The 12,732-nt window shown below is 39.9% G+C and overlaps 1 protein-coding gene across 4 annotated transcripts in view; it reads right to left on the bottom strand.

Annotated features, from left to right (window-relative positions):
• tle2b (TLE family member 2, transcriptional corepressor b) overlaps positions 1-12,732 on the bottom strand; it is a 67,899-nt gene that overhangs the window by 49,038 nt on the left and 6,129 nt on the right. For all 4 annotated transcript variants that reach the window (XM_086089713.1, XM_086089717.1, XM_086089716.1 and 1 more), the window contains exons 2-3: positions 9,671-9,768; positions 8,331-8,394 (exon numbers count right to left, since the gene is read on the bottom strand). In XM_086089713.1, coding sequence (XP_085945839.1) covers positions 8,331-8,394; positions 9,671-9,768 — 162 coding nt within the window. The remainder of the gene's footprint in view (positions 1-8,330; positions 8,395-9,670; positions 9,769-12,732) is intronic.

Raw genomic sequence — 12,732 nt, 5'->3', positions numbered from 1 at the left:
TGCCATCGCTCTCACAGCCACGCCGGCGCAAAAAAAAAAAAAAACACAATGCAAAGCATCTCGGAATCTCTTTCACGTATGGAAACGCGCACTTCACACATCGCGCCTGACAACTCAAAGCTATTAAATCGCTCGCCGAGTCGCGTCAACATAAAAGGCGCGTGTGTGACGTCTCACTTTGTAGAATCCCTTTCACCCTGACGCCATCTTTCATCAGCCTCTCCTTCACCTTGCCATCATTACCGCCACCTCGCTCTTTAACTCAATTCCTGTCTGTCTGTGCTTATTAATTCTCTCTGCGTCTACTCCGTCAGCCTCTTCACTTCTGCTACGGTGCTACGCTCAACTCTCACTCAGGCCATCTTGTCAGGCACGCTTTCATCCGGCCGGCCGTTTTTTTTTTTTTGGGATCGCTTATCCTCAGTAGAACCAGTGTCTTTTTTGAAAATAGGAAAATATTATTTACTCTTAAGCAAACTGCATGTGAGGTAACTAGAAGGGAGACACTTGAGCGCTGCTACCGGGAATTCACTGTGGAAGATGCGAGTGTGTGAATGAGCGTGAATGCTTGTCTGTCTATAGGTCAAATTTAAGAGGACAAAAGTGCTATAATATATATATATATATAATGGATGGCTGTAAAGCTCGCTGGACGTCTTCAGTGATTGTTTGGCCTTGGCGGAGGTTCACGCTCTTACTCAGTGTCATTCAACTTGTGTTCTATATCCAAAGCCAGGGCTGAAAAGATTCATCGAATGACTGCAATTATGTTGGCAACTGCTGCGATTACTCAAGTAATCGATAGGATAATCGATGATCTAATCTCAAATGATTCGTTTGTGCCAGTTAGCCAGTTACCAGCCATCCGCTAACCATTTCATTTACTGACACCCACATCACTCACCAGATTTTGATGTCATTACTTGATTAATCCATGGGATAACTGGTAGGATAATCAATTTGATAAATATTTGATAGTTGCAGCCTTAGAGAAAATATAATATTTGGGATGTATGAATTCCCTTTTCCAAGATCTGCCATTGCGACGATCTATTCTGGAAACCACTTAGCTTCTTGGCTAATATAGCTGCAGCTACATCTGTTGCTTTAGCTAAGGATGGGTATTTGGCTAAGTTTCACACAGGTGGAACATTAACAATCATTGAGTTTTTTGCTTTTATTATATTCTGAATCACTCCAAATGTTCTGAACTCCTGCTTCTTCGGCAATGTTGTATTGAGCAGAGTAATATAGATTATAGTTGTACCATAAGACAAATGTAGCTCAGCTTCACATATCTGACGTCACACAGATAAGACGACCGAGTGAATCAAGAGCGACGTCATTGGTGGCCGCCAAGCAGTGGACTCCATTTTGACAATGAAAAGGATTCTATCAATTCAATGTCAAATTTACAGAGACGACGACTTGCTTTTGAACTGCCATCTTGAGCAAGAAGCTTCCACTTCTTCGCATATACAACAGGTGTGCAACAATATGGAAAGGAATGCATAAGGGCAAAGCTGGTGCGTTCTGTTCAAGGCAGTGCTTGGATTGGCGGCGGCAACACTCAAGAAGCCTTGACAGACGTGCACGCGTGAAAGCCCAGAGAGTGAAAAGAAGGATGCTCAGCTCACTTCTGTCACATTCCCTTGAAACTGTTTAATTAAAAAATACCATTCAGTGCATTCCAAAAGCTCTGGGACGGAAGCTTCTGTGATGCGCTCATGAAAATAAAATCAAGGCAAACGTAAGTGACATGTATTTTTATCCTAAACTGTTTTTTTTTTCTTTTGCCCGAATACCGGAGTACATGACCCTGAAAAACAGGATATGGATGGTTAAAGGAAGGCATAACTTTAACTTTGAAATTGCTAATGATGGTAAATGAACAGGATCTAATATTTATTGTAAAGGACTATTGAATATAATAATTACTTGGTAGCTGAAATGACAGTTTTGCCTTTTTTAATAGGTTTATCCTCACTTAAACTGCCACCATCCCCCCATCACGTCCCATTATATAATCCCCGTGGTGATTCGCACCACTCCGCACCACATACGAGTACTACCACGTATGTGTTTATGTAGACGATTGACACAGCAAGAGTGCGCGCGCGCGTGTGCACAACAGACGGTCAATAAGCCAATTGGCTAACATCATTAAGTAGGAACAGTCCACTTGGCTTGATGCTAACAACCGACACAAAACACTAGCAGAATTTCTTAACATTTTATTTAGGAATGTCATTAATGTCATTAGTCTGATTCTGTGTGAACAAGCACACCGAGGTGGCAATTTCCCGCAGTGTCACCTATGGCAAAATTCAATTTGTTAAATACCAACAAAAAACACATTTCACACAATTTTGTTCATTCCCAATTTGTAATTTTTCATATTTCGGATGATCTCATGGCTGATTTGGGAGTAATCACAAGAAGGAGTCATGCCATACAGTGTCACCTATGGCAAAACTCCTTTCAGCTTTGTCATTTCAACTCACAAATTTCAAAATGAGCGCAGTGATTTGCTTTCTGTAACTCAGAAATTAACATTTGTATGCCTCTTCCACTAACACTTCCAATTCCATCACTACAAACTTCATTTTGCTTTTCCAAATATCCTGTGGTGAAAATATCCCCAATATCCCGATATTAAATTGACCAATGTTTATTTAGCCCTTCGTTCTGTTGCGGTCTGGAGGTAGCGTTTGCTCATTTGTCCCCGTCCAGCAGTTCGCACCCTCAGGACATTGAGGAAATTCCTGTCATCTCTCGCTTTCATATATTCTGCAAAGAAAGCCAGCGCTTTAAAAGGATCTTTTCAAGTGTTAAGTTGGTTTATCGAAAGGGGATGTTGATGTTTGTGTACCACAAACGTCTCGTGCTAGTGGCACGTCTGGATTCATAAAACATGGCGTGCGGGAGTGCCGTTTACACACGTGTGAGTGCAATGTGTGTGTGTGTGGGGGGGGGGGGGGGGGGGCAAGCGTGTGTGTAAAAGCCTTTGCAAATGCATTGTTCTTCGCCGTCTCTTGGGTGTGCTTGTCTCGCTCATCTAGCCGCCCACTCACACACACACACACACACACGTACACTGACAGCATGTTAAATCATTTATTAGAGGGCTGGTCTTCGGCGCAGCGGAGGTCAGGTTAGCAAGCTGCGAGCGAGGACTGCATCGGCACCTCTTGCCGGCCGTTTCATCACAGCCAGAGTCAATACAACCGCGACACGGAGGTAAGCGGGAATTTGAAGGGAGACCTTGAGTCTGTGTTTTTTGTCTTTTTCTTAATCCTTTATTCCCGCCTTGTTTCGAGACTCGTCAGACTGTTTTAAGGCTCTTAAACACGAATCCCTCCCCTGCATCTGGCCCTCTTAAATCCTGAGAACTTAAAAGTCCCACTCTTGGAAGGGAATAGCAATCCCCACAAATCTCTTCCAAACTGTTGGGAAGCAGTTTTATACGACCATCCTTCAGCTCTTTTGCATCATCATTCATCACTTTTTATTTGATTTGATATTTGCTCCGGGGCAGAAGAAATTATTTTATGATGGGTTTTGAGTAGGTATTCTGTTCCGTCGATTATTTTCCATATTAGGCAAACATGTTATTTGACAGCAGCGTCCCCCCCCCCCCCCCCCCCAGTGTTTTATAAGCCAGGCTATCGTTTGTGCTCGTTTTTGCCCGCGCAAACCTTTTAACAGCTGAGCTCAACCACATTCTCATTCACTGACTCCCACATCACTCACCAGGCCAGGTTCCACCTTACAAAGCCACACACACTCAAAGTCACATATAAAATAGTGGACATTCACATTTTATTGTTTAACTCATTCACTCAGCCATTTTCACTGAAGTAACCCCCTTCACTCCCGGCTTCGAACCTACCAAAAGAAAGATTATAGTCTCTTCTTTCATCGGGAAAAAAAGTATATTTCTATCTGTTTTTCCGTTATACAGCAATTAGCATTAGAATATAGCTAAGTTTAATCATTATTCACATTCCTGCTGAAAACACTGACAAAAAGAGCTTGTTGCAACATGGCCCTGGCTGATCTCTTATACTCTGCTGCCAACTGCTGGCCGTTTTATTAAATAACTACCATTGCTTTAAGCTACCTCTTCATGTCAGAACTGGATTTTGACTGATTTTGCAAGGCCCACAGAATATTGTGTTCTATTGCTATAAAAACATGGAACCTACCAAAATAAAGATTAGAGTATTTGCTTTCATCAGGAAAAAAAAGTATATTTCTATCCATTTTCCCAGTTATACAGCAATTAGCATTAGAATATAGCTAAATTGAATCGTTATTCACAAATCTGCATAGAACTTTGGGTAAATCAGCTTGTTTTCCACATGGCCCTGGTTGATCTCTTTTGCTCTGGTGCCACCTGCTGGCCGTTTCTGACCAATTCTTCAACCGTGTGTGTCATTCTGAATTTGACAGGGGATAAATGTGGTAGTATACACGCATCAAACATACATGCCACATAACACAAGCAGAGATCGAATACTACAACCTGGTCAAGTATTTGAAAAGTACTATAATTCTAACCATACATTTAATGAATGTATTTCAGGCAGAGCCAGAAACTATTACTAAACGTTCGGTCTATTTGTGAGGAATCTAAATTACAAGCGAATCAAGGACAAGAGAGCAGCTTGTTGACGCCAAACACTTTTATGTGATCATAAGGTAATGTCTCATTTGTTTGGTGCCTTCGACAACACACGCAAAGGCAACTCGGTTTAATCTAGTCGCTATTTTCATTTCAGAATTTTGATGAAACGATATTTTGTCTCCACAGCACGGCCGATTAATAACAGCGGACTCCTGCAGAGCTTTTGGTTCTCTCCGACACACACACACAAACACACACACACTTAATGTGATTATGCACTGTGAGCTGTCAACTTTTGATGCTGTTTTTTGGGGCCATTAATATTGTGATATTTATCAGAACAAACACAGTTTTTTTTCATCTTAACTCATTCACTGCCATTGATGTCAAAAATTCATTTGAACTATTTCTATTAGTTTCACATTTTTTCCACTTTTGTAAACAAGAGTATGAAAACCTAGATTTTTTTTATTGTACATTTGAACAGATATAAAATTTGTGAGTTAACTCGTGAAGTCATGCAATTAATTAAGATTTTTTAAAAAATCATCGCCTGACGCGATAAAAAGAAAGGAAAAGATTATTAAAAATTAGGAGCGTCAGGCGATTTTTTTTAATCGTAATTAATTACATGACTTCATGAGTTAACTCACGATTAATCACAAATTTTATATCTGTTCAAATGTACAATAAAAAAATCTAGGTTTTTATACTCTTCTTAACAAAAGTTTAAAAAAAAATTAAACTAAGAAATAGTTAAAATTCATATTTGACGTCTATAACCGTCAATGGCAGTGAATGAGTTCATTTTCTCCATCCATTAGCAGGCAGAAATAGTGTGGTTTTACTGCCTCATATTTTCAGTGTATTCATAAAAGTATTCAAAACGCTAGACGTATTCCATATTTTGTTAGGTAGAGCCTTATTCAAAAATGCGATAAATGCGGGTGTGCAAGGGACCCTTTTTTAACACCACCAAGTATTCTTTTTTCCTTTAACAAACAACACGTCAAAAAGTTAAAGGGTAGACATGTCTTCAAAGTGGAAGTCAACCTTCAACATTTCTTGACAATAATATGTTATATGTGACCTCACTAGTTTAAACATGACATTGTGATTAATATTACATTTGTGGAATATGAGGTATGAAGCAAAATCCAGCCGTTTTTATCCATCTTAGGGGGCGGCCATTTTGCCACTTGCTGGTTTCATTTTTACATTTCACATTTGTTGCTTTCATGGAGTCGCATCGCATCGGACTTTATGAATAAAAAAAAGCTGTCTTTTCGTAACATCGTATTTATATGCGATGCGTGCGTTGATTATGATATTTGTTTATTTATTTTTTGCTTTCTTAAGACCTTGACAGCCTTTCTCGCTTGCCATTGAGGAAAATGCACAACTGAGAGCAGTTTATCTTTCCCTGCGGCAACTGTTTATTTGGGAGACGTATGGAAGACTACAAATCAGCAAGAGAATGAAGAACATACAGACGAGAAAATCTTTGCGTTTCCCATCAAAAAGATAAAGACGTGGCTGATGCCGTTTGAGCAGTCAAATTTTAGTGACGTGCGAACACGACGGCAACCAAAATAATGCCTGATGTCATCCTGCTCGCAGCGCCTCGGCGTAGTATGTAGAGATCCTAAAACTGATGAATAGTAATGGTAGGAGCAGTGCGGCGTGGCGAGCAGAGCAGTAAAAAAAACGTAACCTGACCACACACACACACACACCCCGGATGTAAATGGGCCTCAGTGTGGATGACAGGCCTAACAAGCTAAATATAGCCTTCTGGGTTATCTCCTCTGTGGGCACAGCCAGTCCGTTGTTGCTTCAGATTATTTACGTGTCTGTGCATATATACGCACACACACATTACCTCGCTATCTTTCTCCATTTTCTTTTCATCCATCTATCTATCTACCCATCCGCAACTCTCTTTTTTCCCCCAGTCTGACACTGAGTGATTTTTCTCTCAAGCCATCTTTGCCTTTGAGCCTCAATATCCCTCCACTGCCTCCGCCTCCCTTCCTCTTCACGCTGACTGTCATCTCTGAACCCTGCCTGGGAAGCATCGCGCCACGGTCGTTGTAACGGTGGGACCGTTTTACAAATAAAACAGCCTGGCTAACCCTTATGGGCAACAAAACAAATATATATATATATATATATATATATAAAAAAAAAGATAAAGTAAATAAATAAATAAATCATATATATATATATATATATATATAATTAACTCATTCACTGCCATTGACGGCTATTGACGTCAATGGCAGTGAATGAGTTCAAAATATATATATATTTAATTTTATTATTTAAAAATAATATTTTAATGGTTAAAAATTAATTTTGGGTTGCATCCATTTCTTTTAATTGGCTCTAGTTTTTGAGAAATTTATATTTTTTGACAATTTACTCATTTACTCCCCAAAAACTTTCAAATACGTTCTATTTTAAACGTTTTAAGTGTCCCAAAGACGTATTTATATTTATAAAGTTGTTTAAAATTTCTTGGCATTAAACTGTGTTTTAGTTATAAATTTCTATTGTGCAAGGTGGTCATCATTAACTCATTCACTGCCAATGACGGCTATAGACGTCCAAAATTAATTTTAACTATTTCTATTAGTTTAACATTTTTTCCCACTTTTGTTAACAAGAGTATGAAAACCTAGGAAAAAATATTGTTTATTTAGAACAGATGTAAAATTTGTGATTAATCGTGAGTTAACTATTGAAGTCATGCGATTGATTACGCTTAAAAATTTTAATCGCCTGACGCCCTTAATTTTTAATCATCTTTTCTCTTTTTAAATTGCGTCAGGCGCTTACAAATTTTAATTGTAATTAATCGCATGACTTCAATAGTTAACTCACGATTAATCACAAACGTAAAATCTGTTCTAAATGTACAATAGATAAAAAATCGACGTTAAAAATAAATAAATTTTTGACGCCTATAGCCGTCAATGGCAGTGAATGAGTTAATAATAGGGAAGGGAGAGTGCCGATACCAGGTATCGTATCGGGCTGATACCAGACGTTTTTTCAAGGTATCATAACCATGAATGAGATAACGAGGACAAGCTCTCTAGAAAACCGAGGGATTTTACTGCCATATATATTTTTATGTCTGGATTATTTGTTTCTCACCCTGCATTTATTTGTACATTCTTTCATTCTTGCCTTTCCATCTGCGTATCTATCAATCCCAGCTTAAAGTCCTGATCCGGCCTGCCCTCCCAGGTTTATGAAAGGCGAGCAGCTTTGCAGACGCCACATATGAAATTGTGCTCGGCTCTGCGTGGATTTCGCACCACAGACAAAGGCTTACAATACATGTGAGCCTTTAGTCGCACGCAGACGCCGACAAAGAGGAGCTCATGCTGCTCGACGAGTATAAAAATAAAATAAAATAAAAACAGTGAGGGGGAAATGGAGAAACATACTTTTTGAGAGGTTTGCAAGATAAAAAAGCCAGCTCAGATCTTTTCATCACTGTCATTACCACGGCAACCATTGATCACCTTTTTTAATGGTTCACTCAGAAATGTGACTATTCTGCTTTCTGAACGGGAATACGAAGACAAACAGGTGAATTGGACCTTGTGCCATCTAGTGGACGAGCAGTTAACGCCACCACGTCTAATGCATTTAAGTGCGGCAACAACGTTCCTAAGAGTAGACTCACCATGATGTAGTGCCGCTGCATCTCGGTCTTCTCGCTGGCCAGCTTCTCACACTCCAGCTTGAGGCTGCAACAAGGACACACACAAGGATATGCAAATGAGACGGTTAACAGCAATCTGCCGACATTCGTGGGGCATCGGGACCAATTATGGACCATACAAAATGACCCCATTTTTTGACCCAAGTGAAGGATCTGACCAATATTTATGAGTTGTTTTGCACTAAAAGACCCATTTCTTGACTCAAAGTTGGGTCAAATTGACCCAAGTAGAGGATCGGCCCATTTTTTACCCATAGTTTTTAGAGTGTAGGGGAATGTGATGAAGTGAAAGACCAAAAGACCATCCCTCTTAACTCATTCACTGCCATTGACGGCTATAAACGTCAAAAATTCATTTGAACTGTTTCTATTAGTTTAAAATTGTTTCCACTTTTGTTAACAATTGTATGAAACCCATAATTGTTTTATTGTACATTAAGAACAGATATGAAATTTGTGATTAATCGCGAGTTAACTAGTGAATCATGTGATTAATTACGATTGTAAACTTTAATCGCCTGACGCCCCGAATTTTTTATCATTTTTTCTTCTTTTTTTTTTTGATTATTCACTGCCATTGACGGGTATATACGTAAAAAATTCATTTGAACTATTTCTATTTCACATTTTTTCCCACTTTTGTTAACAAGAGTATGAAAACCTAGAATATTTTTATTGTACATTTAGAACAGATATGAAATTTGTGATTAATCGTGAGTTAACTAGTGAATCATGTGATTAATTCAGATTATAAACTGTAATCGCCTGCCGCCCAGAATTTTTTATAATCTTTTCTTCTTTTTTTTTATTTATTATTCACTGCCATTGACGGCTATAAACGTCAAAAATTCATTTTAACTATTTATATTAGTTTAACATTTTTTTTCCCACTTTTGTTAACAAGAATATGAAAACCTAGATTTTTTTTAATTATATATATACACATTTAGAACAGATGTCAAATTTGTGATTAATCGTGAGTTAACTAGTGAAGTCATGCGATTAATTACAATAAAAAAATGTAATCGCCTATTGCCTTTAAGTTTTAATCATTGTTTTTTTATTTTTTTTTATTTATGGCAGTAAATGAGGCCTGATTTGATCCTAACTGGACCGCTTCGTAGAAAATTCTGCCACAACAAGCTTGTCAAGCCTTGGAAATCATTTCTTAACCAACATATTTATGGTCTGACAAAAGTCCAAATGTAAAGAAATTGAGAAGGAAAGACGACCTCACGTATAATTCAGCAGTTCATTTTTTTTTTAAATACTTGACAGATGTCGTACACATGCTTCCATACCTGTGATACTGAGCCTGGAGGAACTGGAATTCCTCCTTGATGCGGTCCAGAGTTTCCAGGACGGTGAACTTGAAAGACTGGCCAGGTTGCAAGGGGACCTTGACGGACGGGAGAGAAGGGACAGACGTGAAGACGGGATGAAAGACAGACGTCGAGCTGTGCACGCGTGCGACTCGATAAAACACAGTAAGTGCATGTGCGCGGCCCCGTACCCTCTGGCGTGTGTGCGTTAGCGCGCGTTTGTGCGTGCGTACGCGCGCGCGGGAGACACCAAGATGAAAGTGAGGAAAGGTCACTTCCTCTTCCCACACATCATAAAGCGCTGTCCTCCGCTAATGACTCTTCCTCCTTCCCTCTTCTTTGCCCTCCCTCACGCTCTTCCACATTAGCATCCTCCCCACTTTCTTGGCGGCGCGCTAATGTATTCGAGCCTACAAAGAGCTGCGGCGGGAGGTAACGTCATTAGAATAACTTACAGCCAAATCAAGGCACCTGCTAAAAGCTAAACAAGGAGCAAGAGAACAAAACGGCTCTCAGGGGACCAGCCGTCGTCCTCCACATTTGTCACGACGGCACGGGATCTTTTAGATGCCGTTTCCCAAAATGAGCGTCCATATTCTGTGCGTTCAAGGAGGAGGGAGGGAGCGAGTGTGTGTGTGTGTGTGTGTGGGGGGGGGGGGGTGTTGGGGGTCACACTGTCCATCTGAAATGCCTTTTCCAGTTTTTCCCGTCTGTCCATTCACACACACACTCAATACCACCAATGGTTGACTGCTGCCATGCCAGGTCCACTGGGAGCAAACCGGGGTTCAAAGGTGGCAACTGCATCTCATACACAACAACAACTTCACACTTTTGCAATTCGATAATACATCTGCCGTCAAAAGGCTAATTTCACGCCCCTTTAAATGAATTGACAGAAAATAAGCAAATTACTCACGAAGACCAAGTACAAATCCGTCCGTCCATTCGAACCCATCGGCACGACGCGAGGGTTTATTACGCCCTCACGGGGAGCTGCCCGCAACCAGCGCGAAAAGATTGGCGGTTTCAGTGGCGAGCTCCATTAGTCTAGACAAGCACAATTCAATTCGATTTCAATTAGTCCGACGGCGGAGGTCAGAGATGGGGCGGGATTCCCCCCCCCCCCCCCCCCCCCCCCCAGTAATTAATCCAGCAGAGCCGAGCTGAGCCCAGCTAAAGTGAGCCGAGCGCGGGCAAAAAGTACGCTAACTTGTTGTGCGTGTGAGGGATGCGCGGCGGCCATCTTATGTTGCCATTCACTAAGTGAGCCAAACTTGAACACAATGATTTCTCTGTGGCTTTTTTTTTTTAACATTATTTTTTCTGTCTCTACAGCGAAAAAATGCTATTCTTGCTGGAGGTCATTTAAGCAAAGTTGAAGTGAGATCAAAGGAACCCGAGGGGAAGGAAAACATGTGCGACATTGACAAAAAAATGGAGGCGTCCGTGGCGTATGTAGGCCACAGCAAACATTTGTTGTTGAAGTTGAGTGCGCGAGTGTGTCGGGTCTCTCCTGCGCCGTGACAGATGGCCACGCAGACTGTTTGGGGGTTCGATAGGCTGTCACGAAGGGCCGAGGGGAAAAAAAACAGCCTCTCGTCTAACGTGAGTGTGTGTGCGGAGAGAGAGAGAGAGAGAGAGAGAGAGAGAGAGAGAGAGAGAGAGAGAGAGAGAGAGAGAGAGAGAGAGAGAGAGAGAGATGCAGCCATCCTAGAGAATCAGATACCAAAAACTGATCCTGTTAATCTCGGAGGTAGATGTGAAAGAAGGGAGGGGGAAGGGAGGGGTTTAACACCCAACCCAGCCATCCATACACACGTACACACGTACACACACACACACACACACACACACCATGCGGGACAGCAGTCAATCACAATTTGGACGAGCTGGCACAAGCAAAGCAGGGAATTAGGGAGGATTATCTATGGCGAGCGGAGAGGGGGGAGAGGTAAACAAGAGGAGGGTGGGGGAGGTCTGTTTTGACTCCATCACATAACAAGATGGAGGCGGAGCTCGCCCCTCGCCATCGTTATATATGACTGCTAATGGGCTGCTTGATGGGCTGATTCGGAATAAAAGTCAAAAAGTTTTGAAAATGGCCGAACTGTCGCAGTGTTGATGTCAGGTGATTTTTTTCTCTCTACCTTTTGTCTTCCATTTTGGGATTTTTTGTTTTGTTTTTTTGTGTGATTTTTCATACTTAATCGTTCATACATTTTTCAACTTTTCTGCCTTACTGTCAAATTTTGGTCATTAGGGTAATTTTCTGCATCGCTTTTTCCTTTTTTGGACATTCTATGGCTATTTGGGACTTTTTTACTGCCTTTTTGCTATAAATTTTCTGACATTTTTGAAAATTTTGTAGACATTTTAGGGTAATTTTCCGGAATTCTTGTTTTGTTTTTGCGCATTTTATGATTACTTTTTGAACCTTTTTTTTTTCACTGCCTTTTTTTATTCAAATCTCTGATATTTTTGGAAATTTTAGGGACACGTTAGGGTAATTTTCTGCATCTCTTCTTCCCTTTTTGGACATTTTATGGCAATTTTTTGACTTTTTTTCTGCCTTTTTGCTATCAATTTTCTGATATTTTTTGAGAAAAAAAATTGGGTAATTTTCAGGAATTCTTATTTTGATTTTGCATTGCTACTTTTTGAACATTTTCTTTTCAGCCTTTTTTTTATATTCAATTTTCTGATAGTTTTGGCATTTTCATGGACATTTTATGCAAATTTTCTGCTTTTCCTCTTCCCTTTTGGACATTTTATGGTCACTTTTTGGACATTTTTAGGTATTTAAAAAAATATATATTTCATTTACCTTTTTATCTCTCTTTTTCTGATGATTTAAACATTTGGATTCTGACAGTTTTTAATATGTATTTATTTTTATTTAATCATTAATCCATTCAAAAAGTATTTTATTTAAAAAAAATAAAAATACAATTATGTAAAAAATAATGAATAATTTCTTATAATATAGATATATATAGAATTTTTTTTTTTATCCATCTGGTAGCTGACCTCAGCACATT

This window comes from Leptonotus elevatus, chromosome 11, assembly GCF_054856555.1.
Source record: "Leptonotus elevatus isolate MCC_2025b chromosome 11, RoL_Lele_1.0, whole genome shotgun sequence".
NCBI lineage: Eukaryota > Metazoa > Chordata > Actinopteri > Syngnathiformes > Syngnathidae > Leptonotus > Leptonotus elevatus.
This window is presented reverse-complemented; position numbering and strand designations above follow the sequence as displayed.